The sequence below is a fragment of the Saccopteryx leptura genome, chromosome 12 (genome assembly GCF_036850995.1).
Source record: "Saccopteryx leptura isolate mSacLep1 chromosome 12, mSacLep1_pri_phased_curated, whole genome shotgun sequence".
NCBI classification, from domain to species: domain Eukaryota; kingdom Metazoa; phylum Chordata; class Mammalia; order Chiroptera; family Emballonuridae; genus Saccopteryx; species Saccopteryx leptura.
Genome location: NC_089514.1, coordinates 11,139,961 through 11,167,450, shown reverse-complemented (window position 1 = coordinate 11,167,450; position 27,490 = coordinate 11,139,961). Strand labels below are relative to the sequence as shown.

General features: G+C 58.6%; 1 protein-coding gene across 3 annotated transcripts; it reads right to left on the bottom strand.

Annotated features, from left to right (window-relative positions):
* Positions 1 to 765: 765 nt before the first annotated feature.
* CRHR2 (corticotropin releasing hormone receptor 2) lies at positions 766 to 27,490 on the bottom strand. 3 transcript variants are annotated; one of them, XM_066353751.1, is made up of 12 exons: positions 27,215 to 27,490; positions 26,935 to 27,060; positions 16,357 to 16,442; positions 14,868 to 14,977; positions 14,429 to 14,546; positions 12,502 to 12,655; positions 11,943 to 12,003; positions 10,456 to 10,528; positions 4,646 to 4,731; positions 4,353 to 4,488; positions 3,209 to 3,250; positions 766 to 1,983 (listed from the first exon to the last, which is right to left on the bottom strand). In XM_066353751.1, the coding sequence occupies exons 1-12, from the start codon at positions 27,315 to 27,317 to the stop codon at positions 1,843 to 1,845; spliced, it is 1,236 nt and encodes a 411-aa protein (XP_066209848.1). In that variant the 5' UTR covers positions 27,318 to 27,490; the 3' UTR covers positions 766 to 1,842. The 3 variants fall into 3 exon arrangements, with proteins under 3 accessions (XP_066209848.1, XP_066209850.1, XP_066209849.1); XM_066353753.1 differs by having other exon boundaries at positions 4,353 to 4,413; XM_066353752.1 differs by having other exon boundaries at positions 14,868 to 14,974.

Sequence of the window (27,490 nt, the reverse complement as noted above, 5' to 3'; positions counted from 1 at the left end):
TTTCCAAAACTGGGGGCAGGGATGCATACCAATAGCAAAACCCCTATTGAGCCCTGGCCGGGTGGCTCCTCCTGTCCCCAGGCTCCCAGCCCCTCCTGCAGGGCAGCGGGACGGACGCCAGGATCGAAACTGCCCCTTGGTTGCTGCTCATGGCGACCAGGGGACCTTGTCCACCTGTCCCTCCAGATTCCAGAACCTGGCCTCCAGGAATGGCCGTGGTGCGCTGGGTGAGCTGCCTCTCTCCTTGTGCTGAACCCAACTGCCGCTGGTTGGGGAGGAGGGGCAGACAGTGTCACAGGGGGATGACAAGGGTCAGACCTGCAGGCGCATGTGTCAGAGAGAGAGAGAGAGAGAGAGGGAGGGAGGGAGAGAGGGAGGGAGGGAGGGAGGGAGAGAGGGAGGGAGGGAGGGAGGGAGGGAGGGAGAGAGGGAGAGAGAGAGGGAGGGGGAGGGAGAGAGAGAGGGAGGGAGAGAGAGGGAGGGAGAGAGAGAGAGAGGGAGGGAGAGAGAGAGAGGGAGAGAGAGAGAGAAGGAGAGGGAGGAGGGAGGGAGAGAGGGAGGGAGAGAGAGAGGGAGGGGGAGAGAGAGAGAGGGAGGGAGAGAGAGAGAGAGGGAGAGATGGAGAGAGAGAGGGAGGGAGGGAGAGAGAGAGAGGGAGGGAGGGAGAGAGAGAGGGAGAGATGGAGAGAGAGAGGGAGGGAGGGAGAGAGAGAGAGGGAGGGAGGGAGAGAGAGAGAGGGAGGGAGGGAGAGAGAAAGAGGGAGGGAGGGAGGGAGAGAGAGAGAGAGAGAGAGAGAGAGAGAAGCAGCCCCAGCCAGGGCCAGAGTCTGCCAGCGAGGATGGACCCAGCCCATCGTCCTTGGCCCACCGCACCCCTGCGCTGCCTGGTCCCCTTCACCTCTGGGGAGGCTGCTTCCGCAGAGGTGTGGTGTATTTCACAGAGAGCAGAGACGTCTCGAAGGGGAGGCCGATGCCCAGTCTCAGGTGGGGGCTGGGGGAGTAGCTCCAATCACTAAAGACACACTCCTCCATTTCTGCTGTTTCCACCCCAGTCCTTGTCCCCAGTCCTTGTCCCAGCCTGTCCCCCAGACTGCTCCCGTCTTGCCCTGTACTGTGTGTATCTGACTGGCCCAAGTGCAGATGTCCTGGCCGTGTCTTCCTCCTCACCTACCTTCCCCAAGCCCTTGAATCTATGGACTAGGCTGAGAAGCAGTCTTCCAGAAAGGAGTCAGCATTCTTCAGGACGCCCCAATAGCAGAGGGATGGCCGGTTCGGGGGGGGGGGCTGGGGGAGGGGTGTAGACCAGCCTTCTTTAGCTGACAGGCCATGGATTGGAGCCCTCCAAATTCCTTTACTCCCACTGCTGTGCCTCCCCCTGACTGCAGAGGGCGCCACTGAGTGTGGAGGCTGCCGGCAGGGAACAGGGACAACTGTCACCCCGCCGCTGGCAGGAAGGCTCGCACCATGAGCGGGGCAAAGGAGCCCAGGTCCGCCCAGGACCAGCTGTGGGACTTGGGCAGCTGCTTCCTGGCTCGGGGCCTCCGTCTCCTCATCTGTGAACGGGGCTAGCACGAGGTTCCACGTGAGACCTTGGTGTGCACAAATGCCCGAAGACACGCGTGCCTCTCTCCTCGCTCTTCTTGGAGCTCCTGTGACTGTCACGCTCTGCTCCGGCCCAGCCGGCCCTGGTCCCTCGGTGCCCCTTGCTGGAGAGCTGGTCTCACCCCTCCCCTCCGTCCCCGCCAGGGCTGCGTGGCAAGGAGAGCCCAGAGCGGGCGCTGGAGGAGGATGGGGAAGCTCTCCCGACCGTGGGGTGATGGGCGAGGTGGGTGACCTGTGGGGTCATATGGCCGCCGCCTGCTTGATGCTGTGAAAGCTCATCCGTGTGGGCGAGGTGGGGATGGACATAGCCCGGGCCCCCGGCACGCGGAGGGAGTGGTGGTCCCGCCAGCGGTGCCACCTCTTCCTCACCGCCGTGCGCACCTGTGGGGGAGACACAGACGCAGCTGAGCCAGCCCTCCGGGCCAACCCTGGGCTCCGGGCCAGTCCTCTGCCCGGCTCCCTGCCCCTACCAGGCACACTCAGGGAAGCCAGGGTGGCCCTCCCGACTGCCACCCTCACACTTAGGGACTGGCTGCTTCCACAGCGAGGTCTGTCCCCTACCTGCTGTTGCCCTTGGAGCTCAGGCCTCCCGTCTGCGCCCCCCCTCTCCTGAGGAAGGTCGTCACACCCTGCCTCGGACACACTGCCTTCCGCTCCCAAGCCACTCTGAACCTCACGTCTATGGCAGGACCGGAGGACTGAGATAGGAAACTAGCCGTTCTATTCATGTCAAAGCTTAGTCGCTACTGGGGCCGCTTTACTCTCATCTGGATCGCACCTGCAGACTTCTGCAAAGCGACTGTGTCCCCCACACGCTAGCCTAGCGCGTGGTTGAACAGCATAAATGCTCCGTGTGAATCAGAGTTTGCTTCAGTGCCTCCTCCTCTCCCTGACCTCCGGCCCTCGGTCCCGGTCTCCCTCGTTGGACTTTCCCACCTGGGGACCGCTGCTTTAAGTGACAGACACCCCGCCCTGCGCACAGGCAGGGGAAGTGGCCTCAGGGCGCACTGGTGTTCCTCTTGGTGTTCCGGAGCCCTCAGGCCCAGGGAGCTGTGTGTGCCCTTTGCCCTCCCCCACTGTGCACCCTCCCCCACCATGGGCCCGACTGGGTTAGGATGCTAGGATGCTGGGCCCTGTGAGTTAACCAGGCTTCCCCGGTGCTTGGCCCCCAGAACCCACCCAGAGGGATGGGACGTGCTAGTGTCTCTTCTGCTCCCTGGGTCCTAACCGCCAGGATGCATGGCTCCCAGCTGACTTGCTCCTGGAAGCTTTCTCCTGTCACCACCTCTGTTCTGGCTCCTCTCTGCTGTCAGACCCTGCAACCCGGGCTCCCCTGCTCGCCCCTCTCACGGGGCATTGGTGGCGCGCTGACCTATTGTTCCTGGCCTGCAGACGTGACCTTCTACACTGGCAGGAGTGCCTCGGGCAGCCTTCCTGTACCTGCAAGTCTGGGTAGGCACCCTGGCCCTCCCCTCCCTTCTCCAGAGCACAGCTGAGCAGAGCCAGGGACCCCAACAGTCCCGAAAGGCTGGGCAGCTCCACGGGAACTGTGCTGCCATGGGTATGAGGACCTCGGAGCCCAGGCCGCCCGGGCCCAGCCTCGTACCTCTCCGTTTAAGAAGCAGTAGAAGACAGACACGAAGAAGCCCTGGAAAGGAAGGAGGGCGTGGTCAGAAATCTGCGTGGGAATCGCTCTGCCTGGAGGGACAGTGGTGGCTGGTGGCCAGGGAAAGTTGACCCGGGGCCCCAGCGGCTCCGAGCTGGGTGGGACCCAGCCCTCGTGTGCACATAGGGGACAGGCCGCCAGGAAGCCTCAGAGCAGGGGCAGGGCCAGCAGTAGGTGCCACCTGGGTGGCCCAGACGAAGTTAGGGCAGGCCCACCTGGGCTTAGGGGTGGGGGTGACGGGGGCCGGGCTTAGTTTCAGTGTGTGTGCACTTAGGTTTGAGAGTGTACACAAGTGAACCACGCGTGCACCGTGTGACGGTCCTGTGAGGGCACGGCACCCAGGACGTCCGGGTCAGGAAAGCTCCGCCCCCCCACGTGCACCGTGTGACGGTCCTGTGAGGGCACGGCACCCAGGACGTCCGGGTCAGGAAAGCTCCGCCCCCCCACGTGCACCGTGTGACGGTCCGGTGAGGGCACCGCACCCAGGAGTCCGGGTCAGGAAAGCTCTGCCCCCCCGCGTGGACCGTGTGACGGTCCTGTGAGGGCACGGCACCCAGGACGTCCGGGTCAGGAAAGCTCCGCCCCCCCCGCCCCCCCCCCCCCCCCCCCCGCGTGCACCGTGTGACGGTCCTGTGAGGGCACCGCACCCAGGACGTCCGGGTCAGGAAAGCTCCGCCCCCCCACGTGCACCGTGTGACGGTCCTGTGAGGGCACAGCACCCAGGACGTCCGGGTCAGGAAAGCTCCGCCCCCCCGCGTGCACCGTGTGACGGTCCTGTGAGGGCACAGCACCCAGGAGTCCGGGTCAGGAAAGCTCCGCCCCCCCACGTGCACCGTGTGACGGTCCTGTGAGGGCACGGCACCCAGGACGTCCGGGTCAGGAAAGCTCCGCCCCCCCCGCCCCCCCCCCCGCGTGCACCGTGTGACGGTCCTGTGAGGGCACCGCACCCAGGACGTCCGGGTCAGGAAAGCTCCGCCCCCCCACGTGCACCGTGTGACGGTCCTGTGAGGGCACCGCACCCAGGACGTCCGGGTCAGGAAAGCTCCGCCCCCCCCCCCTCCCCCCCGTCGGTCCCGGGCCCCACCTGGAATGACTGCAGGACGGAGTTGAAGTAGACAAACACAACCTGCGACAGGTCGTCCTCCCTGGGGTTGACGAAGAACAGCATGTAGGTGATGCCCAGAAGGGGCAGGAGGACCAGGGTGGCCTTCACCGCCTTCCTGGGGGGGACAGGGTGACGCTGCAGGCGGGGCCTCCCACCGGCGGTCGGGGCTCCCTGCAGGAGGACCCAGGGGACCCCACGCGGAGGCGGAGGCAGGGGCACGGCCCAGGCGGCCGCCTCCTCCCTTCCTGCCCGGTCTGGGCGCCCACCCTTACCTGTACTGGATTGTCTCCGACGTGGTGGACGCTCGCAGCTTCGTCATGAGGATCCGGACGATGTTGAACAGAAATACAAAATTGATCTGCAGGGATGGAGGCGGAGAGCAGGGATGGGAGGGCCGTGGGGGGCGGAGCTGAGAGGCAGCCGCCTCCCCCTGTGCGCCACCTGTCACACTCATCGCCACCGCACCTGCCGGGGGTCCCACGGCCTCTGCTCCCCTCTTGCCAGGATAGGCAGGCACCCCGCCATTTGCTCAGGGGCCTGTCCCCTGTGGGCTCTGGGGTCTGCTTCTCCACCCCAGACCCTGGGACAGAAAAGCATCCTCGGAGGCAGGAGACGAGGGCAGAAGGCCACTGCTCCTGTGGCATGGCCCCTCGGAAGGTCCTGCCCGGGGCATGGCAGGAGCCGGCCCAGGGCCCTGTCTGCGCCCCTCCCCCTCTCCGCGGCAGGTCCCCACCTCACGATCCAGCGTCTCCCTGAGGCCTTTCCTACGGAGGACAGCCCCACTCTGGGGGAGCAGGCCCCTGGGATAGAGCAATGAATATCCCGGTGTGGGAGGCGTGTTAATCTCCACCACCCAGGCCCTGTGCCAGCAAAACTCCAGAACCTTCGCAGACGCCCTGAGGCAATGAGGATGGACAAGCGGCCGCGGACCCGGAGGCTTCTGGAAGGGCCTCATTTATCTTCATTCAGAGCATCTCAGCTTCAGAGCCAGTGCCAGCCTCTCTCCGGGCCCCCTGCCTGCCTGGGCTCCTGCAGTCGCTGGGGGCTGCAGGGGTCCTGTTATACCTTGTCAGCTAGTCGTGGTCTATCCTCTGTGCTGTGTGTTTGTGTGTGGATCTGGGGATGTGGGTGTGGCTGTTGTTTCTCTCCAATTTTCTCCAAGTGTGAACACAGAAAAGTGAGTGTGTGTAGGCCTGGCACACTAGGAATCCCTTCCAAGACACACACACACACACACACACACACACACACACACACACAAAATTTCCCGAGTCTTGGCCCTGAGAATGCATCACTCCTTAAATCTTCCTAAGTTCCGGATCTGGGCTGGGAGCGAGGAACACAGGCAGACATCATGGGACAGATATTCCTGTAGTCTCTGTATGACCCCTAAGTTTGAGGACGCTCTGGGGGCCCGGGGGGCTCAGATTCCTCCCCCACAGCCTGCTGCTCTAATGCCCGCTGTGGGAGGACCTGTGAACCAGGATCGAGATGGGCTGGGAGACTTCAGCTGGGGCTGCCCATGCCTGCTGAGCCCTGGCCCCCTGGGAGGCTCGTCTGGTTTATAGCTCCTGGGCTTCTGGTAATTCCCTCTGATGACCAGGTCACCTTCACACAGGTCAATCCTACTGTTCTCATACCAGTGAGACAAACTAGTTGACCCTTTCTGATCCTGACTGCTTTCAGAGTAGAGGCTGTTAGAATCAAAACATGTTCTCATTCCAGCCACATTTCCCTGCATTACATCTTACTTAGCCATCATCCATCAACACACTAAGCAGTTAATGCGATCATCACCCACCCACTCACCCACCCACCCCTCCACAAAGCTGTCCAGATAGCTCTTGAACAAACATTCATCAATTTATCCACCTATTTACCGACTTATTTAATGGGAACATGCATATGGCCACCCCACCATCTAGTCCGTAAGAAGTTGCTGAGCACCTCCTGGGACAGGGCCCTGTTCTGGCAACTGAAGCAAGAGAGAAACAGGCTCCCGTGTGGAGGGTCAGGAGGCCAGGGCCTCACCCCCCTTCCCCTGTGAGATGGCAGTTAGTGATGCTGCCCCTCCCTGTGTCAGCCGGGGTCTGTGCCGCCCGGAAGCCACTCTGTCCTCACGAGCTCGGTTCCCAGGCATGCACCTCCCTCCACCAGGGAGATTCTGACCACCCCATGGAGCTCTCCATTCTTTTTTTTGTGTGTATTTTTTTCTGAATTTAGAAGTGGGGAGGCAGCCTGACCAGGCAGCGCAGTGGATAGAGCGTCGGACTGGGATGTGGAGGACCCAGGTTCGAGACCCCAAGGTCTCCAGCTGGAGCATGGGCTCATCTGGTTTGAGCAAAGCTCACCAGCTTGGACCCAAGGTTGCTGGCTCGAGCAAGGGGTTACTCGGTCTGCTGTAGCCTCCCCCCCCCCCCCCTCGTCAAAGCACATATGAGAAAGCAAACAATAAACAACTAAGGTGTCACAACGCGCAAGGAAAAACTAATGATTGATGCTTCTCATCTATCTGTCCCTGTCTATCCCTCTCTCTGACTCTCTCTCTCTGTTTCTGTAAAAAAAATAAAATAAAATAAAACTTGTAGAAGTGGGGAGGCAGTTAGACTCCTGCATGCGCCCAACCGGGATCTACCTGGCATGCCCACCAGGGGGCGTTGCTTTGCTGCTGCTGGAGCAGAGCCATTCTAGCTCCTGAGGTGGAGGCCATGGAGCCATCCTCAGTGCCCAGGCCAACTTTGCTCCAATGGAGCCTTGGCTGCGGGAGGGAAAGAGAGAGACAGAGAGGAAGGAGAGGGGGAAGGGTGGAGAAGCAGATGGGCGCTTCTCCTGTGTGCTGTGACCAGGGATTGAACCTAGGACATCCACATGCTGGGCCAATGCTCTACCACTGAGCCAACCGGCCAGGGCCAGAGCTCTCCATTCTTGAACCCCATCCTTCCCACCATGAAATCCCAGCTCTTTGGTAAGCACTGGCTACTGCTTTCTAATCTTGTCCAGCCTGGTTTAATTAATTAATTAATTAATTCATTCATTCATTCATTCAGTGAGTGCCGTGTGCCAGCCCTGAGCTGGGCACCGGCCATGGGAAGTGGACTTGGCTTGTGGTCTAAGGTGGAGGGTGCACTGCATTTTCCCTAAGGGCTCAGAAAACCCTGGAGAAATGGCATGGGACCTGAGAAGGTGGGGATCTGTTCCAAGCAGAGGAAAGGCCAGGGGAGAAAGCCATCAGGTTAGGGACATGGGCCAGATGGCAACCAGTGTGGCTGAGGTGAGGCAGAGGAATTGGGATGCAAGTCCAACAGGGAGGTAGAAATAGCTGGGACCCCAAAGGGTGAGACTCCTCCCTGCAAGGCCTCCCAGACGGGAAGTTCTTAGGCAGCCTGCAGGAGGTGGTGGTGGGGGGGCTCTGCAAAGTCAGGGTGCAAGGGGGAGGCCAGGCCCCCCGGGCAGGGACTTTCTCTGGTGCCAGGGAAGCCAGCTCAGCCTGAAAACGGGGGTGGGGGCTGCAGACGTGGTGATTTGCCCTCCCTGGGGCAACCTCCCCTGATGAGGCACGGAGCATGCACACGAGAAACCCTGCTTTCCTCTCTGCGATGGTGGGGGGCTGTGGCTTCCTCCTTTCCTTGTCTTCTGCCCTCATGCCTTGTTGTGCTTCCCGAGACCATCTCCCACATGCATGCCTGGCACCAAGTCCTCATCACAGGGCTCTCATTCTGGCACCTGTGTGGCCTTGGGCAAGTGGCTTAGCCTCTCTGATCTTTTTTTTTTTTTTTGGTATTTTTCTGAAGCTGGAAACGGGGAGAGACAGTCAGACAGACTCCCGCATGTGCCCAACCGGGATCCACCCAGCACGCCCACCAGGGGCGACGCTCTGCCCACCAGGGGGCGATGCTCTGCTCCTCCGGGGCATCGCTCTGCTGCGACCAGAGCCACTCTAGTGCCTGGGGCAGAGGCCAAGGAGCCATCCCCAGCACCCAGGCCATCTTTGCTCCAATGGAGCCTTGGCTGTGGGAGGGGAAGAGAGAGACAGAGAGGAAGGGGGGGGTGGAGAAGCAAATGGGCGCTTCTCCTATGTGCCCTGGCCGGGAATCGAACCCAGGTCCCCCGCACGCTAGGCCAACGCTCTACCCCTGAGCCAACCGGCCAGGGCCCCTCTCTGATCTTCTGCTTTCTCACCTGTCCAACTGAGCTACGCACAGAGCCCTGCGCCTGGCCCGGGGAAGGGCCCGATACATGCCACACGCCTTTCCCATGACAACAGCCTCCTACATGCTCAACCAGCCAACGCACTCCCCAGAACCCAGAAACAAGCACGTGTCTCTCACCAGCAGAAATGCAGCTGTGAGCTGCTGGGGGCGGATGGGGGGGGGCGGGGAGGGGCCGGCCGGTGGCGGACGACCTGCCCCTGAGTCTCAGCCCAGCTAGCCATCAGTGGTGACCCTGGGCAGGTCGTTTCATCGCTCAGCGTCTTCATCTGTGAAGTGGGAGATGCGCTTCCTCCCGCTTCCAGACAGCGAGGTACATGAGGATTGAGCGCAATGAGGACAGAGCTGCTCCAGGAGCTGACCCGGGCACCTGGAAGCCCGGAAGCCCCCTCGGGGCAAAGAGCTGGGTGTGTTGGCTGGGCTCAAGGGGCAGAGACCGCGGAGTGCCTGGAGGTGAGGGTGGACCCAGGAAGGAGACACAGAGAGGAAGCCGGGTCTTGACACAGAGCCCTGTACCCTTGGCTCCCTCTCCTCCCTCCACTTCCTCACCGCTGTCCTGGGTCCCTGCAGCGGAGCCTTGTTCCCTGCTACCCTGGGTTCCGCGTCCAGGCCAGCGCTTCTTGGCTGGGTCCCAGGCTCATCAAAAGCCCTGTCCTCCAGGATGGGCTCTCAGCAGCTGGCCGGGAGGGGATGGGACTCATGGAGTTTCCATTCACACTGGGGGGGTGAGGGGTGGGTGAGTGACTCACTGCAGCTGGGACTCCAAGGACAATCCTTCCCTGCACTGACTGCTGACAAGGACTGGCTCTGGCCTCTGAAACGAACAGAGCCCTGATGGTACAATGTCAGGCAGTGGGTGAAAAAACTTTCTTAGTCATCTCCGGTGCACATACATCAAGGACACTCCAAAGACGGGGGTCAAATGAATCCCGGAAAGAGTCACAAAAAAGAAAGGAAATAAAAGAGAGAAACGGTAATCGCCCCCGAAGGTAGACCAAAGAGGCCTTCATTGGGCACCTGCTGTGTGCAAGAGGCAGAGGCGGCTCCCTGGGTTCCCAGGGGCATGTGGCCCTGGAAGGAGGCTGGTAGCTACAGGAGCCTGAAATTATTGAGCCTGAAATAAGTCTTAACATAAATGCCAATTTCTTATGAGGGTTTTTTTTTTTTGTACGTCTCTCTCTTTTTCACGTATGATGTATAATGGGTTCGTTTTTGCAGCATGGAGCCTCTACTTAAACTCTACCTTCATTAAAGCTCGTTGTGGATTAAACAAGAGGCTGCAATTATACCTTAGATCCGAAAACATTTGGCAAAGGGCGGGGAGCGGAACCGGGAACAATCGCTCATTACCCTTCGTTCTGGTACCAGGGCTCCAGGCTGGGGGTGGTGGGCTGGGCCTCGGGGGAGGGTCGCTGGGGAGGCGGGGGTGTAGGTCTGAGCTGAACAGAAGCCTGCCCGCCGCCCCTCTCTTGTCACCAGCTGCCACCTCGCCTGGTTGTCTCAGTATTGTAGCTGGCAAGGGGACATCAGCTGTGGGAAGGCACTAGAAATTGGCCAGTCGGACTCACTATATGCCCAGAGAAAGAACCCAGTGCCAGACAGCAGAGGGGGCTGCTTGGGCAGGGGGCGTGCGGAGACGAGTCCGAAAGGGAGGTGTCAGGAAGCACGGCGGTGTGGACAGGGTGTGTGTGTGCGCGAGGGGGGGGGGGCTTTCCATGCCACACCCCTCCCCAGTGTCTGCTGGGTGGAGCCTCAGACAGGGTGTGTGTGTGTGCGGGGTGGGGAGGCTTTCCATGCCACACCCCTCCCCAGTGTCTGCTGGGTGGAGCCTCCATCGTCTCCCTGGTCCCCGGTCCTGCCCAGTCTCCACCTACCAGGAGCACGAGGATGATGGGGCCCTGGTAGATGTAGTCCACTTTGTCGCCAGGCGTCTTCCCAAACCAGCACCTGCACAGGAGGGCGGCTGTCAGCAGCCTGCTGAGCCGCAGCTGCGGGACCCCTGCAGACTGGGGCCCAGGGTCCTCCAGCTTGACCCTTCCTGAGACCCAATATCCATGGCTGTACCTTCCCCAGAGGCCTGGGTGGGTGGTCCCAGCCCTACCGATGACCCCACTCAGGGCTGGCTGCCCTTTGTCCTGCCTGGGGCGTCCGGTCTCCCCAGCCAGTCTGAGGACAGACAGCCTGGGTCCCCTCGCCCTCCTCACTCCCTCGCCCAGTCTGGACTGCTGGGCCCAGGCCCCAGGGTGGAGAGCTGGCTGCCCCCTCGCTGGCCCCGGGTCCAGCCCCCCTGGCCCCCTGCTCGTGCGTTGCTTGGAACCCGCGTCTCTGTGTGCCAGACACTCCGCCGCGCAAAGCAGCAGGCGTGGAGGCGGGAGCCTCTCCTGCCCCAGCCGGCCCTCCTCCTCGCTGAGCCGCGCTCGCCAGCATTCGCCATCAGAGAGAGCTTCCTGCTGCTGCCAGGGGCCTGGCTGCTCTCCGGGGAGAACGGTGGGCGAAGCTTCAGGAGCTGGGTCTGGGTCGGGACCCAGTCTGGCTCTGCCAGCCACTCCTCCTGGACCTCAGGAAGGCCCCGTGACTGTCCCCTACGGCCTCAGAGGTCATCCAGTGCACACGGCTGTCTCCGGGGAGAATGGTGGGCGAAGCTTCAGAGCTAGGTCTGGGTCGGGACCCCGTCTGGCTCTGCCAGCCACTCCTCCTGGACCTCAGGAAGGCCCCGTGACTGTCCCCTACGGCCTCAGAGGTCATCCAGGGCACACGGCTGCCTCCAGTACCGGGCTTTCTGGTCCCTGTGTGAACATCCCCTTGGACAGGGAGATCACTATCATGAGCACCTCCTAATGTTGAGCTCATGGACTGCACCCCATTCCCAAGCTCACCCCCAAATTCCACCTGCTCTCTCCAGCTGCAGAGGCTCCTTGGAGATGTGGATACAAAACTGACGTCCCCTGTCCCCTCTTTTCCCATCACCTGGGCCGCAGCTCAGTATACGAAGGCTCTGACACAGGCCAGCTTCCAGGACAGGACCCTGGCCCCGGGGGTCTGTGAAAGGCTCACTGTCCCGACCTTGGCCATTCTGGGCTGAAAGCCAGGACCCCTGGCCGCCTCCATGAACTCCAGCTATAAGGAGTTTCCCAAAGGCCAAAGGGGTCATGTATTTGGGTGCTTAAAGGAACCAGAAATCCTAATTGAATTCAATGAAGTTGACCTGTCACCCTCCCGCACGGGTACCTCTCGGTGCCGGGGATACAGGTTCTGTTTCAGGATGACAGGAAGCTAATCCGTCCCGTGTGGCTGGAGCCCACGGCTGCCCTGTCCTAACATCCCCCTGGCCCCTGTGGTGGCCTGTCCTACTCCTACTTACTGTTCATTCTCATAGTAGAGCTTGCCAAGGGCCCAAGCAATGATAATGGGGCAGGGGATACCTGAAAAAAAAAAAAAAGGCAGATGTGGGTTGCAGCGGACAGACAGATGGACAGGGGACCCTCGGGTAGAACACTGGATGAGGGGACAATAGGAGGCCTGGGATCATGGTTCAGTTTCCCACTGTGACCCCAGGGGCCCTGTGCCTGTCCCCAGACACAGCCCCACCCCGCCCCCAGTCTCAGACGTCCCCTCGGAGCAGGCAGGGAGATGAGGGGGCCGCGGGGTTTACTGAGAGAGAGTGCAGGTGGCAGCTTCTCTTCCAGGGACAAAGGTCTTTGGACCTGCCATCCCAGGCCAGGAGATGAGGGCCGTTGGGGAAGGTTCGTTGGGACGGACTATTTGCTTCTTCCAGGCCGGCATGGAGGGGGGGGGGGGGGGCGGCTGCCTTGTGGACCGTCCCAGGGGTGGTGGGCAGGGCTGTGGTTCTGCCTCCAGATGCAGAGTAGTGACCCCCTCCCCTGCTTGGCCCTGCCATCCCCCCTCCCGGGGACTCTCACACCATCCGATGAAGAGGAAGAGCCACTTCCGCAGGCGCTCTGTGGAGTAGGTCATGACGATGGCGGTGTGCAGGTAGCAGCCCTCCACGAACATCCAGAAGAAGTTCGTCACCACGAAGTAGTTGAAAACGGTGGTGATGCAGCGGCACCAGACCTGCCCGGGGCAGGCGGCGGTCAGGGGCTGCCCGGGGCCGGCGGCGGTCAGGGGCTGCCCGGGGCCGGCGGCGGTCAGGGGCTGCCCGGGGCCGGGGCCCACGTGTGCGGCCGGGGCACTGACGGAGGGCCGGTCGTTTTAGTGGCTCATGGACATAGCATTAAACACCCTCTAGTCTTATACTGGGGGGAGGGGGTCATCCTTCCTCATTTTTCTCTCGCTGTTTCGGACAGAGTTATGGCACCGATCTCCATGGGTACCGGTGTGTCTGTGACTTCTCTCTTACATTCTCTAATCTCCCCTTTTAATCAGGAAAGGGGAAGCCTGGCCCCGAGCTTCTGCAGCAGAGGCTAGAATGGATAACACTGTTGTGTTCCCATGGGCCTATTTTTGGGTGGGTTACCTTGCATCTGTAAGTCACGCTGGTTTCCATTATTTAGGGCCAGAACATGGCATCTCATGTAGGAAAGTGATTTCATGTAAAGTGATTCAATGAAAAGAAAAGCGTTATCTGAATAACAGTACTAGGTCTATGAAGAGGAGTGGTGACCGTGAAGATGGGTCTCTGGTCTCCGGGTTTGGGAGAATGAACGTTGATGCTCAGCAGAGAATTCATCCCTGTCCCTCTGAGCAGGGCTACCACCCACCACCCGGCACACCTCACAGAGGGGAGATGGGGGTACGGGCAGAGGAAGAGCTGTCTGCCCAGAGCCACTGTGAACCACGGCTGGGTCCTGGGCCCCCAAGTTAGAGCTCTTCTCAATAGACCCTACCTGGCCGTCTTCCCATGGGTCCCCCTGCAGGGCCCTCAGAGCGGAGGTGGGGCTGTGGGGAACGGCGGCGGCCACAGGAGCCTTGTTCCGGGGCGTTCTCTGCTCCCGTGGACAGTCGTCCCCTCCCTGGATCGCTCTGACTGCCCCAGCTGTCAAATCAGCCCCCTGCACTGAAGTGGTGGCTGCCTCCCGGCTTTCCCCACGATCCCAGCCCTGACCTCGGGCCCCACGTGGCTGTCTGTGTGTCTCCTCCGTTCTGAGAAAATCCTAGTGACATGGAAAGCTAAAGGTCCCTTCCTCCCAGCCCTCCTTCATCTCCAAGCGAGGCGACATCTTATCAGGACGAGCCACTGCTGGGCTGCAGGACACCCCCAAATTGGATTGAACTTGGTTGGTGCCGAGACAGGGCTCAATGCGGGGCCAAGTGGAGGGCCGAACCGGGCTGGGCGTGTGCCCAGGTCCAGCCTTCCCAGCAGAACGCGCCGAGACGTCCCCGGTGGCGAGCCCCAGAACTCTGTGCACGGCCCGTCTCTCGTCTCCAGGTTTACAGTGACTGGGACTCGGAACGTTGCCATTGACATAAATCTGGGGTGGGCAGCTAACACATGGGTGACCCAGATGCGGAGGCATCGCGACAGGGTCACCTATCCTCTGCCCCTGTTTCCCTGTCTGTAGAATAATCCCTACTGGCCTCTCATTGGGACTGAGACACGGCTCGACAAAAGGTTAATTCCAGCCTCCTTTTCTCTCACGGTCTTTGGAAGGCCCTGAATTCACAAGGTGGCGAGTGGGACAGGATCATCCAAGTCTGCAGGCGGGGCTGTACTGCAGCCAGGACGCCGGCCTGGCCGCCCCCCGCCGCCCCCAGCTCTGGAGGGACAGTGACTGGAGTGGAGGCGAGCTCAGGTCCAAGGCTGCCCCTGAGGACAGGGCGAAGAGGTGGGTGCCCCCCAAGCCTGGAGCCCCACTCCGGGCCGGCTCCAAGCTTCTGCCCACTGACCTCATTGCTGTCGTGCACTCTGTGGTCGATGAGCTGCAGCAGGAACCACATGACATTTCGCAGGATATAGGTGGTGATGAGATTCCAGTGAATCACGTTCCGAAGACAGCGAATGCTCCTGTGGAGGGCCAGGGTCAGGGGTCAGCCAGGGCCAGGGGTCAGCTGGGACTGGGGCCCCGGAGGCCAGGTAGAGACTCAGCCTGGTGTGAGGGTCGGGTTACATCTGGAGACAAATCCCACCGCAGTAGCCACGGTGGGACCTCTCCTGCCAGCCTCCCGACGGCATCCCGCCCGCCCGCCTGCCCGCCCGCGGAGCCCCCCCTGCACCTCCTTTGCCCCTGGCTCCGGGGTCCCCCCAGCGGAGGCGAGAGTGGCTGGGACAGGCAAAGGGGGTGCGGTGGGAGGAGGGACAGGGAGGACTCAGGGCAGGGTGACTCACCGCAGGGCCAGAAAGAGCAGGAAAGCGGCGACGAGGGCTGCCACGGACACTAAGTGGCCCAGGTAGTTGACCACAAGGGCGACGTGGTAGTGCAGGTCATACTTTATCTGCTGGGTAGACAGACAGACACATGGGCAGATGGAGGCCTGGGGCGCACGGAAAGCGGGACTGGACCCTCTAGCAGTGGCCGCCCCGGGTGTCCTGCCCTTGAGGGCAGAAGTGGCTCCCAGCGTCATCGCTGCACCTGGCTCCCACTGACAGCGCGTCCCTGTTGGCCCTGGGTGGCTGTGGTCAGGACGCACGACATGCGATTTTAGAGCCGACTGGGACGCAGTGTGTTCTGAGATGTGCCAGGGGTGCGGGGAGATTTTATTTTCTCTCTAATTCTGGACTGGAAGTTGCCACCCCTATGTTTATTAGTCTCAGCTCCGACTCCAGCTGGTTAAGTAACTGAGGGTGATTTGAGTCACATCTCTGGGCCTCAGTTTTGATGACTGTACAATGGGGCCAGCCTGCCCTCCTGCCTCAGAAGCAGTGACTGATGGGAGGTCTGAGGGCTGCCTTGGGATCAGTCTGCCATGGGTATGACAGTGGGGTGCATTGTCTGCAGAGTGCTTAAGGACAATATCCAAACCCAAGAAAAGCCAGTCTGCTTTTTATTACTACCATGGGCTGGCCATTCTAAACAGAGGCAGTGACCGAGGACTCCTTCCTGCCCCAGCATTCCCCCCCACCCCCCGCACTCTGGCCCACCACCGCTCGAGAGCTGTGAGATGCAGTGGTGAGGACAGGGGGCTGGAGAATCCCACCGCCTCTCCTTTCTGACCCGTCCGACTTACTACTCCTGTGGCCCCCACTGCTGTCCCCATCTGGCTCACATTTTTTGAACAATCCCTTTCTCAGGGTGGACAAATGGCTTTCTACCAGCCCCACTGAGGACTGTGTTGGGCGGATGAGGAGGCGGCTGGAGGCAGGTGCATCATTATGGCTCAGAACTGAGGCTTAGCTTTAAAGGGGCAGTGGCCGGCCCGCCGCCAGGGTGGAGTCCAGTTTCAGAGCGAGAGGGGTTGGTGAGGCCTGGGCAGGACCAGCTTCCTGCGGGACTGCCCTCCTCAGCGTGGCTCTTATTTCCACATGAAGGCAAAACGTCAGAATGCCAGATGGGGAAACTGAGGCCCGGAGGAGGAAGGAAGGAAGTCACATAGCCTTCTTCCCACAGTGAGATGTTGGGACACTGGTTAAACAGTCAGTTCCCTTTCTGTGCCACATGCCACCCTGGTGTGTCCTCTACCAGCCTGACTTCTCCCAAAGGTGGGGCTCCGTGTCCCCTTCTCTACATCACTGCACACAGGGCAGCGTGGGGCAGAGGCAAGAGATGCAGAATGGAGTGGCTGGGACCCAGGACCGGTTCTGTCACTCTGGGGATCCTCTGTGCTCCCCTGGAGTCCTAAGACGAGGACCAGGGTCAGGGCAGGTGGGGGCCACTCACCTTGTCATGAAAAATGGGCACACACTGTGAGTAGTTGATCCGTGAGGCCCACGTCCCATTCTCGAGGCACTCCCGGTAGGCGTTTCCTACAAAAGACACCGACCACCAAGAGGCGGGTCACTTCCCGCCTCAAGAACACTCCCGGCTGCCTGCCCCCACCCCCCATAAGGTCCCTGCTCCCCTGCTCCCCCGGGCCAGGAAACAAAACATGCATCTTAAAGTTCGCTTGAAAGTCACGTGTGCAAAACCCTCACAGAAGACTTCCCACATACTGCAGCTACAAGGCACGAGCAGTGGGTTGCAGAAACCCATTTTTATACAAGTTTTGACTAGTTTGAACTCTTCCTTTAATTTCGTTAGAAACTCAACCCAGCAGTAAGCCTCGGGCTGTGGGTGAAGATTCACTGCTTTCAGCCCAACAATTCCCACCCGTATCTCCACCACTTGATGCTGAATGGATCCTACTTCGCCCACGACTGTCAGCACTCTGACTTTAATAATAGCGACGACTGGCACACAGGTGTTCCCCATGCCCCAGATCCTCTTCGGCCGTCCACTCACTCTCCACAGCAGTCCCGCGAAAGAGGTGCTAACATTCCCCCATTTCACAGAGAGAAGAAGGAGGCAGGCACACAGAGATCAGGCCGCCTGCCCCAGACACCGGGAGAAGAGGATTCAGACCCAGGGGCCCTGGCCTCAGGCTTTACGTTCTTAACCTCTAGGCTACGGAATACAGGGGTCCTCGGGTTACGACAGTCTCAACATAACGACGTTCTGAATTTACGATGCTCCCTCCCATAAAAACTTTTAAAAAATTGCGACATGCGAGTTTCGGCTTACGCCGTTAGCGTCGTACTAACGGACTCCATGGGTGAACTAGCTTGGCTGCCTGCACGCGGCGGAAGAACACGCAGTAACGCGGCGTATGAGTGAGGGAGTCGGCGTCCCTCAGGATGCTTACCTACGCCCTTTTGGACTGTTAAAAGCGCAAGGGTTCAGTTTGTGTTAGGCGAGGGTGTGTTTCGACTTACACCAGAACTCGGATTACCTCACCGGCGTAAGAATGGAACTGCGTCGTTACCCGAAGCACTCCCTGTACATAGGAACGAGAGATATGTAGGGAGCAGGACTGTCCTGCTGGCCTTGAGCCACGGCTGCCTAGGTGACCACCACGTGATGTCTGTCAAGGTTTGAGAACCAGCCTCTGTATTCAAGGTGGAACGGGATGTGTGAAAAGACACTTCAGAACCTCAACGTCTGATGCACCAAAGTACAGGTTTCATCCCAGGGGAACGGATGAAAGTCAAAGAATGCTCGTTATTTACCCTTCTTACACTTCTACCCTGACGGTCAAGGTCTCCCTCCTAAGCCCCCTCCTCTGTGCCCACCCTCAGCCTCCCGCCGGGAGAAACCTCTCCCTCCTGAGAACTCCCAAAGTCCTTTGCGGCCTCTGCTCTGCATTGCACCATTAGTACGAACCTTACCGCCCCCACTTGGTTATGCTAAGTGATCCATTGTTTGGGGGCAATTGGTACCAGGGTTCTGCTCTCTGGCTAATGGACGGTTGTTTATAGATTTTTTTTCTTCTTTTGGCTTATGTTAGATATACAATATAAAGCTAATTAAAATAAATAGCGCACAGAGCGGAGTCACAGAGCTAGAGGGGGGGAACCTTAGATTGTTTGGGGAAGCAGTGAGTTCTGAAATAATCAAGTTACTGAGAAAGCCCACTTCCGTTGAGCTGACAGTGAGTAAAAAGCAACGGGATTATTAAGGAGCACTTGCCGAAGAGCAGAAATAACGGGAGAGATTCTATTAGCTTAATTGTTTTTTTTAATTTGGTGCTCTGAGCTCACAGATTTTTCAAATTCAAGGTTTGTTACTGGCCTTTTCCTGCCTCGGGGGCCTGTCAGGACAAAGCCCCCTCTGGCAGGACCCTGAGCCCCCATGTGAGTCCACCAGGCCAACGCTGGTCTGACGGTGATTCCGGCCCCAGGGTGACCACACCAGTGCCTCGACCCTTGACCCTGGCACGCCACCCCCCTCTTAGGCTGTCTCCCTCCTCAGGGCTGGTCCACTGCAGACATGTTGTGCGTGAAGAGAACAGATTCTCTTCGCCTGGAGTCCGGGATGTTGTGGCACTGAAGGACGGAATGTGGGGTGGAGCCAGAAAGGGCCACATCACGGTATCACAGGAGGGCGAGTTCTTCTGTAAAATGAACAGTCCTTTCCTGACGGGGGTTAGAGTCCCTCTCAACAGGCCTGTGTGGGATGAGACAGACTCTGATTCTAGCTGTGGTTCAAAGAGAAACATTTATCTTCCGGGACTGTGCTCACAGGTGTCACCCATTCTCTGACGTTGCCCCGACTGGCACAACAGCCTCCCATCCTGCCTCCTAACCTTTTCTCTCCTGCCCTTTGACTCTATCCCTTACCTCAGCTCTCAGAGCGATCATGCTGAGGTATGCTTAGAAGCCACATGTAGCTTTCTACTGCTGTTGGGCATAAAATCCAACTTTCTTGGGGTGACAGTCCAGGCCCTGGACACTTGGACCCCGGCCCAGCTTTCCTGACCTCTGCAGTAGTCTGCACGGCAGCTGACATGTGCGAGAGCAGGCAGGGCACACGCCTGGCTGTCTGCGGAAGCCCTTAACACGCTCTCCTCACTCTCACCGCAGCTCACTGGCGAACTCCTATCTCTCTGTTAAACCCCAGCTCAAATGCCATCTCCTTCAGGAGGCTTTCGCATCACCAGAGAGACTAGGCAATCTCTTCTCTGTTCTGAACACCTCCTCTACATCTTCCCATCCTTGAAACAGGCCTTCACATTCTGTTGCCCTTGCATCACAGCAACACATGCACTTCATATCACAATCCAGGGCGTGTGCGCGTGCACACACACACACACACACATACACATACACACACGCACACACTCCATATTACTGAATTCAGCTTCACACAGTGAAACTTATCTTAACCAGTTATATTTTTCTTATATTCTATTTTAATGAATTCTACTTGTTTTATACACAAATGCTGGTCGTGACCCCCATTAAATTGACTTCACAACCCCCTATTGTGCTACAATCTATAGCGCGACAAACAAACATCTCTTTCCGAGCACTTGCCATAATTCACCATGGACACCATCTCACTGGACTTGATCCTATTCTTTGCTACCGAAGTTGAGCTCCCTGGGCACAGACACATAGGCAGAGACCGTCCTGGAGTCATCGGGTCCCCTCAGGAGTGAACCGCTGAGGACACGTGGGCTGTGCCAAACCGACTCAGGTCTGCCGAGACCTTGGGAAGCAGGGGGCTGGGATGTGGGATGTGGTTGTGAAAGGGGGCTTCCCTCAGACAGCCCAGCCATGCCCGGGGATGAGGGTCTGCCTACAGATAGCCCAGCCATGCCCAGGGATGAGGTTCTGCCTACAGACAGCCCAGCCATGCCCGGGGATGAGGTTCTGCCTACAGATAGCCCAGCCATGCCTGGGGATGAGGTTCTGCCTACAGACAGCCCAGCCATGCCCGGGGATGAGGGTCTGCCTACAGACAGCCCAGCCATGCCCGGGGATGAGGGTCTGCCTACAGATAGCCCAGCCATGCCCGGGAATGAGGGTCTGCCTACAGATAGCCCAGCCATGCCCAGGGATGAGGGTCTGCCTACAGACAGCCCAGCCATGCCCGGGAATGAGGGTCTGCCTACAGATAGCCCAGCCATGCCCAGGGATGAGGGTCTGCCTACAGATAGCCCAGCCATGCCCAGGGATGAGGGTCTGCCTACAGACAGCCCAGCCATGCCCGGGAATGAGGATCTGCCTACAGACAGCCCAGCCATGCCCGGGGATGAGGTTCTGCCTACAGACACTGGGGGCCAGGGGAGCCGGCTATGCTCAGGCACAGCCTGGGACTGGACAGGGCAAGGACAGGAAGAGTCTCCCCTGGGAACCACAGGGAGATGGGCATGGAGTGTCCAAGGGCAGGTCGCCAGGCCAGAGTCATGGGGATGGATGCAGTGAGGTGTCTGTTACCACAGCAACACGGGTGTCCCCAGCCAAAGATCGATGTCGATGGCGTGCAGTGTGGCCTGCGAGGGGACCTAGGGTCTGGATGATGCAGGCAGGGTGTTCTCCTCCAGCGCCCTGTGGCCTGGGAAGCCTGAACCCTGTCCCCCGCAGGCCCTGGCCTGGTGAAAGCCCCCATTGCAATGGGCTCTTCTACTTTCAGATGCTGACACTTTGATAAGAGTTCCTGGTTCAGGAAGTCACCCGAGTGGTCCAGAAGCCTGGTTGGGGAAAGATGGGATTCTGTATCCCAGCTGTAGTTTTGTCTCTGGATGGCTAAGTAACCTTGGCTGAGTTCAGAAAAGTAACGTAAACTGGTTCTTACTGATGATATTGGCATCACAGTTGTTTCAAGGATTTGCTGTGTGGGCTTCTCAATCTGCTAAGTGTCACTGGTAACCACGAATCACTGCAATGATCCCAAACATCCCTGCATCACTTTTAAGTATCTGCTAGGTTGCCTGACTGGGTGGCGATGCAATGGATAGAGCATCGGACTGGTATGTGGATGACCCAGGTTCAAAACCCGAGGTCGCCAGCTTGGGCACGGACTCATCTGATTTGAGCAAGGCTCACCAGCTTGAGCCCAAGGTCACTGGCTTGAGCAAGGGGTCACTCACTCTGCTGTAGCTCCCCCCCCCCCGGTCAAGGCACATGTGAGAAAGCAATCAATGAACAACTGAGGTGCCACAACAAAAAATTGATGCTTCTCATCTCTCTCCCTTCCTGTCTGTCTGTCCCTATCTGTCCCTCTCTCTGACTCTCTCTCTCTGTCTCTGTCAAAACAAACAAATAAATAAAAAAAGTATCTGCTAGGTTGGCATGGCTATCTCTGATATTCTAACTGGCAAGGCATGGGAGACAGGGACTATGAGACATCGACCCATTTTGGTAGCAGTTATGGGGGGCCATAGTGCAAGAGACAGTCTGGGTGTGGGGAGCGAGTGGGACTGTGTTGGAGGGGAAGCCATGTGGTCATCGTGTATATAGGAAAAGTGACAAGGGGGACGGTACTGGGAGATGCTGGTGGGAAGGTGGAAAGGGCCAGAAGCAGTATCTATTGAGGAAATGAAGTCACTGTGAAGGACAGGAACTTTCAGCACCATGGACAGCAAAACAGCTCCATTCCCATCTCTGTAGGCGCTCCTACCTTGGAGAGCTGCTAGGACCCAGACCTCTCACCCTGCGTTCAGCCCACTGCCCTGGACCCAGCCCAGGATTACACTAATTCATGGCCCTCTGCAAGGCCCAGCTTCAGTCAGTCCTAGATCCTCCCGGTGTTTTCATGACTGCTCTGATCCACCTGAGGGTTCAGCTGTTCACCTCTCCTAGCTTATGCTCGATGGGGTTTCCCAGATAGCCTAAGGGGGGCAAGGTCTAGGTCAGGGGTCCCCAAACTACGGCCCGTGGGCCACATGCGCCCCCCTGAGGCCATTTATCTGGCCCTCGCAGCACTTCTGGAAGGGGCATCTCTTTCATTGGTGGTCAGTGAGAGGAGCATAGTTCCCATTGAAATACTGGTCAGTTTGTTGATTTAAATTTACTTGTTCTTTATTTTAAATATTGTATTTGTTCCCGTTTTATTTTTTACTTTAAAATAAGATATGTGCAGTGTGCATGGGGATTTGTTCATAGTTTTTTTTTACGGTCCGGCCCTCCAATGGTCTGAGGGACAGTGAACTGGCCCCCTGTGTAAAAAGTTTGGGGACCCCTGGTCTAGGTCATCCTCTCCTCTGGCCCTTCCTGAAGGGCCACACAATGCTGAGTTCAAAGGAGCTCAGGATGGACCAAGGTGATGCTGTTGCCTAGGTGACTGGGTAACCCTGACTGAGGAGGAGAGGCTTAGAGTGGGCCAAGAGGACATTCCGCCACCACGGATACCCAAGTCCCACTGAGCTGCATGGCAAATGCAGAGCGGTTACACATGCAGGAAGCATCTCGGTCTCACACACATGCCACAGGTCGGTCGAGCGCTGCTGCCTGAACTGCTGGCACTGTAAGCCCAAACCCACCGGGGGACGGGCAAACCTGAGGCCAGTGTCCACCAGATTCGGGACAAGAAATCCTCGACTCTCCCCAGAAAAGCACGTTGGAAACTGAGTCAAGAGGCATCTCCTTGGGAACTTAAGAGGGGGAGGCAACTTCTCCCTCACTGGGTCTAAAGAGACCCAAAGAAGAAGAGTGACGTGTCCAAGGTCACCAGCAATAAACAGGCAGCGTGTCTATCTCCTGGGACACGCTGTCACTCAGGAGAGCCTGGAGCCCATGTTTCGGGAAGGAAGAGGCTCTCTGTGCTACACCACATTTTACAAGATGCCGTCAGCGGGGCCCTCTGCCAGGTCTGAGCCACTGAATGTCCAGATCCCCAGAGCAGAAAACGCCTGCGGGGCCAGGTGTCCCGCCCTGAGGCCCCTTCCTGCCTCTCCCTGGAGTTGGACGGCTCCAGGCCCAGCCATCTCCTTCCCGTCTGTCTTGGGGCCTTGCTGAGAAATCTATAACCTTCACCTTGGGTCACTGCTTTTTGTGGGAACATCTCTACTGGCAGGACTGAGCAAGGGTGCTGTGGGCACGGCTGATTGCTTTCGCTTCCAGTTCAGAGACCATTTGGGAAAGCGGTCATGGTTACACAGCACAGTTCCTCTGAGCTTCCCAAATAATCAATGCGTGTCTCCCTGACTTAACGCTCCTGTAATTACTTGTGCTCCTGCTGCTGACTAGGGCCTGCCAGCTCTGGGGCCCAGACTGAACATTTCCTGTCTTGATATGATCACAGCACGTGCCTGGAGGTGAGGCGGGGGCAGCTGGTGATGCTCACCCAGGCTCAGGACCAGCCTGACCTAGGAGTGATGGGTTGAGAGGGTAAATCCACCATCACCAACCCAGCCATCGGGTTGTGAAGAGCCTCCCCCCGGACCGTCTGCTTGTGAGATCTGGGATGAGGGACAGGGATCTTCTAGTCCAGTGGTAGTCAACCAGGTCCCTACCGCCCACTAGGGGGCGTTCCAGCTTTCATGGTGGGCGGTAGTGGAGCAACCAAAGTATAAATAAAAAGATAGATTTAACTATAGTAAGTTGTTTTATAAAGATTTATTCTGCCAAATTTAGCGAAAATCCAACATAAAGTACTTGGTTAGTAATTATTATTATATGCTTTCACTTGCTGTAACTCTGCTTTATAAATTTTATAAAGTAAAGTTACTTCCCTATTCTATAAATCACCATTACTGTGGAACTGGTAGGCGGTTAGAAAATGTTACTACTAACAGAGATACAAAAGTGGGCGGTAGGTATAAAAAGGTTGACTACCCCTGAGCTAATCCATTCTTCAGTGTTGTGTGAACCCTGCTTATGGGGTTGCAATTGTCCATTCTGGACCCGTGAGAACCCCCAGCACCCCATTTCCAGAGGACTTTTCATCCTAGAGTAGGCATGGCAGGCATAAATGTCCGGCGGATGGTGAGGAAACTGAGTCAGAGAGACACAGAGCAGTTTCATGGGCACCACACTGGGCCAGTGCAAAGGGAAGGGATGTGACTGCAGCCCAGCTCACTGTGAGGTCACTGCACTCCCTAAGAGAGGTGCCCATGAGAGGGAGTGCCTGGCCCTGCTCTGGCCTCCATTGCACAGGGCTCCCTCCGTCCAGTCATCCAGAGCAACGCTCCATGGGCTCGTCGCCATGACGCCGACCAGCAGAGAGAGGTGGGGAGGAGAAGGGACCCCTGAGGCAGAGCCTGCTGTGGAATGGAGGAATGTGGGGGGGGAGGGGGCCACAGAACTCATCAAGCTCACCCCCTACCTAGTACAGAGAAACTGAGTGTCAAAAAAACCAAAACACTGCCCAAAGACACAACAAGCCTGACCAGGCAGTGGCACAGTGGATAGAGCGTTGGACTGGGACGCGGAGGACCCAGGTTCAAGACCCTGAGGTCACCAGCTTGAACACGGGCTCATCTGGCTTGAGCAAAAGCTCACCAGCTTGGACCCAAGGTCGCTGGCTTGAGCAAGGGGTTACTCAGTCTGCTGAAGGCCCGCAGTCAAGGCACATATGAGAAAGCAATCAATGAACAACTAAGATGTCACAATGAAAAACTGACAATTGATGCTTCTCATCTCTCTCCGTTCCTGTCTCTCTGTCCCTATCTATCCCTCTTAAGATGCAACAAGCTGTCGGTGGCCTGCACAGAATTGGAACTGGCTCTCCACCAGGTTCTGTGAAGTAATGTGGGGTAAAGGCACCTCTGGTTGACAGAATCCTATGCCCTCACTTCGACACAAGGGTCTTGGAGCACGGGCAAGGGGTTGTGTCCCTCCAGAGGCCTTTGGGTATCAGACTTTCTTGGTGTACATCCTGAAAATCAAGCAGTGTCCTTCCAGAGTATTCCAGGCTCACACCATGGGGCTGTGGACAAGCAGCTGGGGCTCCAATGCCAGCAGAACGGAGGCCCGTGATCTGGTTGGCACTCAGGCCTCCCTGATGTGGCCCCTGTTCTCTCCACCCATCTCTCCTCTCCATCTCTGTTCCCACTCTCCTTTCCACCTGACATGTCACTGGCCCAATTTTCCAAGGCCCTGTTTAACAACAATCCTTCCCCTGTGAAGTCTCTCCAACTTGAACCTCGGCCATGCTGTTTCACTTAAGAGCACACAGCAAAATGTTCTAAGAGTCTTTCTCGCCTTCTCCGTCTTTTCCTCCGTCCCTGTCTCCCACCTCGCTCCCTCGCTCCCAGGATCCCCTGCAAGGCAGGCTCAGGTCCATGCCTCTTTGAAGGGCTTGTCTTGAGTGGGGAGAGGGCAACACGCACCAACCGAAAGAGGCGAGCCTGGTCAGGAGAAGAGCCATTGGGGGTCTGGAGGATTCCTCGGAGAAAGATCTGGGCTCACTCAGCCTTTGCTGTCCCCGCTGTCCCCTCAGAGCTGAAGAGGAGATTCTGACACAAGCAGGCAGAACCAATGGGTAGACCCTTCTGGCTTGAGACCACTCAGCTTATGTGTTTCCATGTGAACACTCTCCATGCTTCAGCCCAGGCTGGGTTTCTGGGAAGTGGAGACCCTGTCCTCTCCATGGGACTGGCTTAGGTGGAATGTCCCTTTATCCCTGTCCTGGAAGGTGCCTTAGTATAGATGGGACCAGCCGTTCCCAACAGAACCTGAGAAGGAACATGGAGGTTGTTCCTTCTGCTTGTTCACCTCCCGGGTCAGGGACCTCACTTCCAAGCAGAGAGGTCTGTTTTAATCATGGATGGAAATCACGTCCTCAGATGATGCAGAAATCTTTCTGAGTGGCCTTGCTATCTCTACCATCCCCTGCCATTAGCAGCACCTCTGCTGTCGGATTCCTGGGAGCCAGCTGCTCCCTGGGCCCACCAGAGCCCTGCACTGGTGCAGACAGGGGAGCGTCACTCAGCATCAGATGCAGGCATTGCTGTCTTGCCCTCTAACCGTCTCTCTCCGTGAAGGCCTCAGGCTCTGAGAGCTTGTGCAGGCATGTGTGTGTGCACGCATGTGCGAAGGTGAGCTTGCATATGTGCAGGCAAGGGGACGGGTGAGCTGTGCCACTGTTCAGACCCAGGCATTCAGCAAGACGTTGCTATGGTGTTTCCAGGACAGGGGCTTCAGACATCCCTCTCCCTCTCAGCTGGTAGGGTGGAGCTGGAGATGCGAGTGGCCTTCGGGGTGGGCCAGGGCCTGCCGCCCTACAGCCTCACAAGACATTCCCACCTGGCTTCCATCAGACCTTCCACGGGGCATACACTCGGGCACCCGCCACTCCCAGGGCTGGTACTGGAAAATCCCATCTGGATGCTGGGTGACTCCTGCAGCCTCTGCTGCCCACTTCCCCGGGAATGGCAAGCCAGGAGGAAGGGGGCGCAAGCTGTTCTTCCTCCGAGTCGGAGGTGGTCCTGATTACCCCGGGTGCTGGAGTAGTGGAGCCCACAGTCCCTGACTCAGAGCCCAGAGGGTCAATCTGGAGACACCTGGGTAGGAAGAGGCAACACCCCACACTCTGACCCTGAAGTTTCTTACCACTGCGCTCACCAGTCTTTCCTGCCTCCTGCCCTCCTCCACTCAGGTAGTAAAGAGTTACCACCACACTCACTCTGCGGGCTGGGAACTTAGCTTACGCGCCTCCCTTCCCCCTCCTGGGGGGCGGGGGGCACTGGCTAAACAAAGAGAAGCCCTAACGGGGGAATTTCACACACCCAAGGTACATAATGTGGAAGAGAGGTCTGCCCTCAAAAGGGAGGAAGTACTTCCTTCTCCCCTTTCTGGGTTCTCACTGTACGCAGCACGGGAGTCGTGGGCAAATCACTGTCACTGAGGTCCGAAGCTACAGCGGGGCAGGAGCAGAAGGATCGCCCCCAACATTATAAGGGGGCCTTACGGCTGGTGGTCAGAGCATGCCACAGCCTCGGCAGGTCTCCGGCATTCCGTGGGGAGCCCTTTCCACTCCCTAAACCACCCGCCTTCCGCGAGGAAGAGCCCGCGTGGGAGGGGCTGGGGCACTCACGCGTGGTGTTGTACTTGATGCCGTTGAAGTACTCGGGGCATGGCCTCTCCACCAGGGCTCCAGCCGCGCTCCGGGGCCAGCAGGTCCCGATCTGGTCCAAGGTCGTGTTGCAGTAGGAGTAGGGACCTGGCGGCGGAGAGAGCATAGCGGGGCTCAGAGCGATTGCCGGGGGACGCGCCGCGGGATGCCCGGCGCGAGGCTTCGGAGCGCGGGGCCCTGGACGCACCAGCGTGCCAGGGAGGGGACCGGCGCCGCCCGGGGCCGCACGCCTCCCGCCTACCCTCGGGGTCCAGAGGCAGCGCCCAGCCGTCCGAGAACAGCTCCTCGGCCAGCTCCAGGCTGCAGTTGGCTTCCAGCAGGCGGTGGAGCAGCTCCGGGTCCATCGCGCCTCGCAGCGGCGCGCCGAGTGGGAGCGGGAGTGCGTGCTCGGCGTGGCTGCGACGGACCGGCTGCGAGAGTGCGAGGCCGAGGGAGCCCGGGGTTTGGACCCTGCCCGCCCAGCCGCGACCTGCCCGGCAGCCTGCAGGCGCTGCGCCCGATCGCGCGGAGCCGCCAA

Bases quoted from the DNA above. Each gene is read 5' to 3' on its own strand.
- CRHR2 (XM_066353751.1), bottom strand. From the start codon at position 27,317: ATGGACCCGGAGCTGCTCCACCGCCTGCTGGAAGCCAACTGCAGCCTG. The intron at 14,978-16,356 runs GTGAGTGGCCCC...CTGTCTACCCAG, and splicing joins TGCCCATTTTTCATGACAAG to CAGATAAAGTATGACCTGCA. The intron at 1,984-3,208 runs GTACGAGGCTGG...TCTCCCCCACAG, and splicing joins ACTGCTTCTTAAACGGAGAG to GTGCGCACGGCGGTGAGGAA.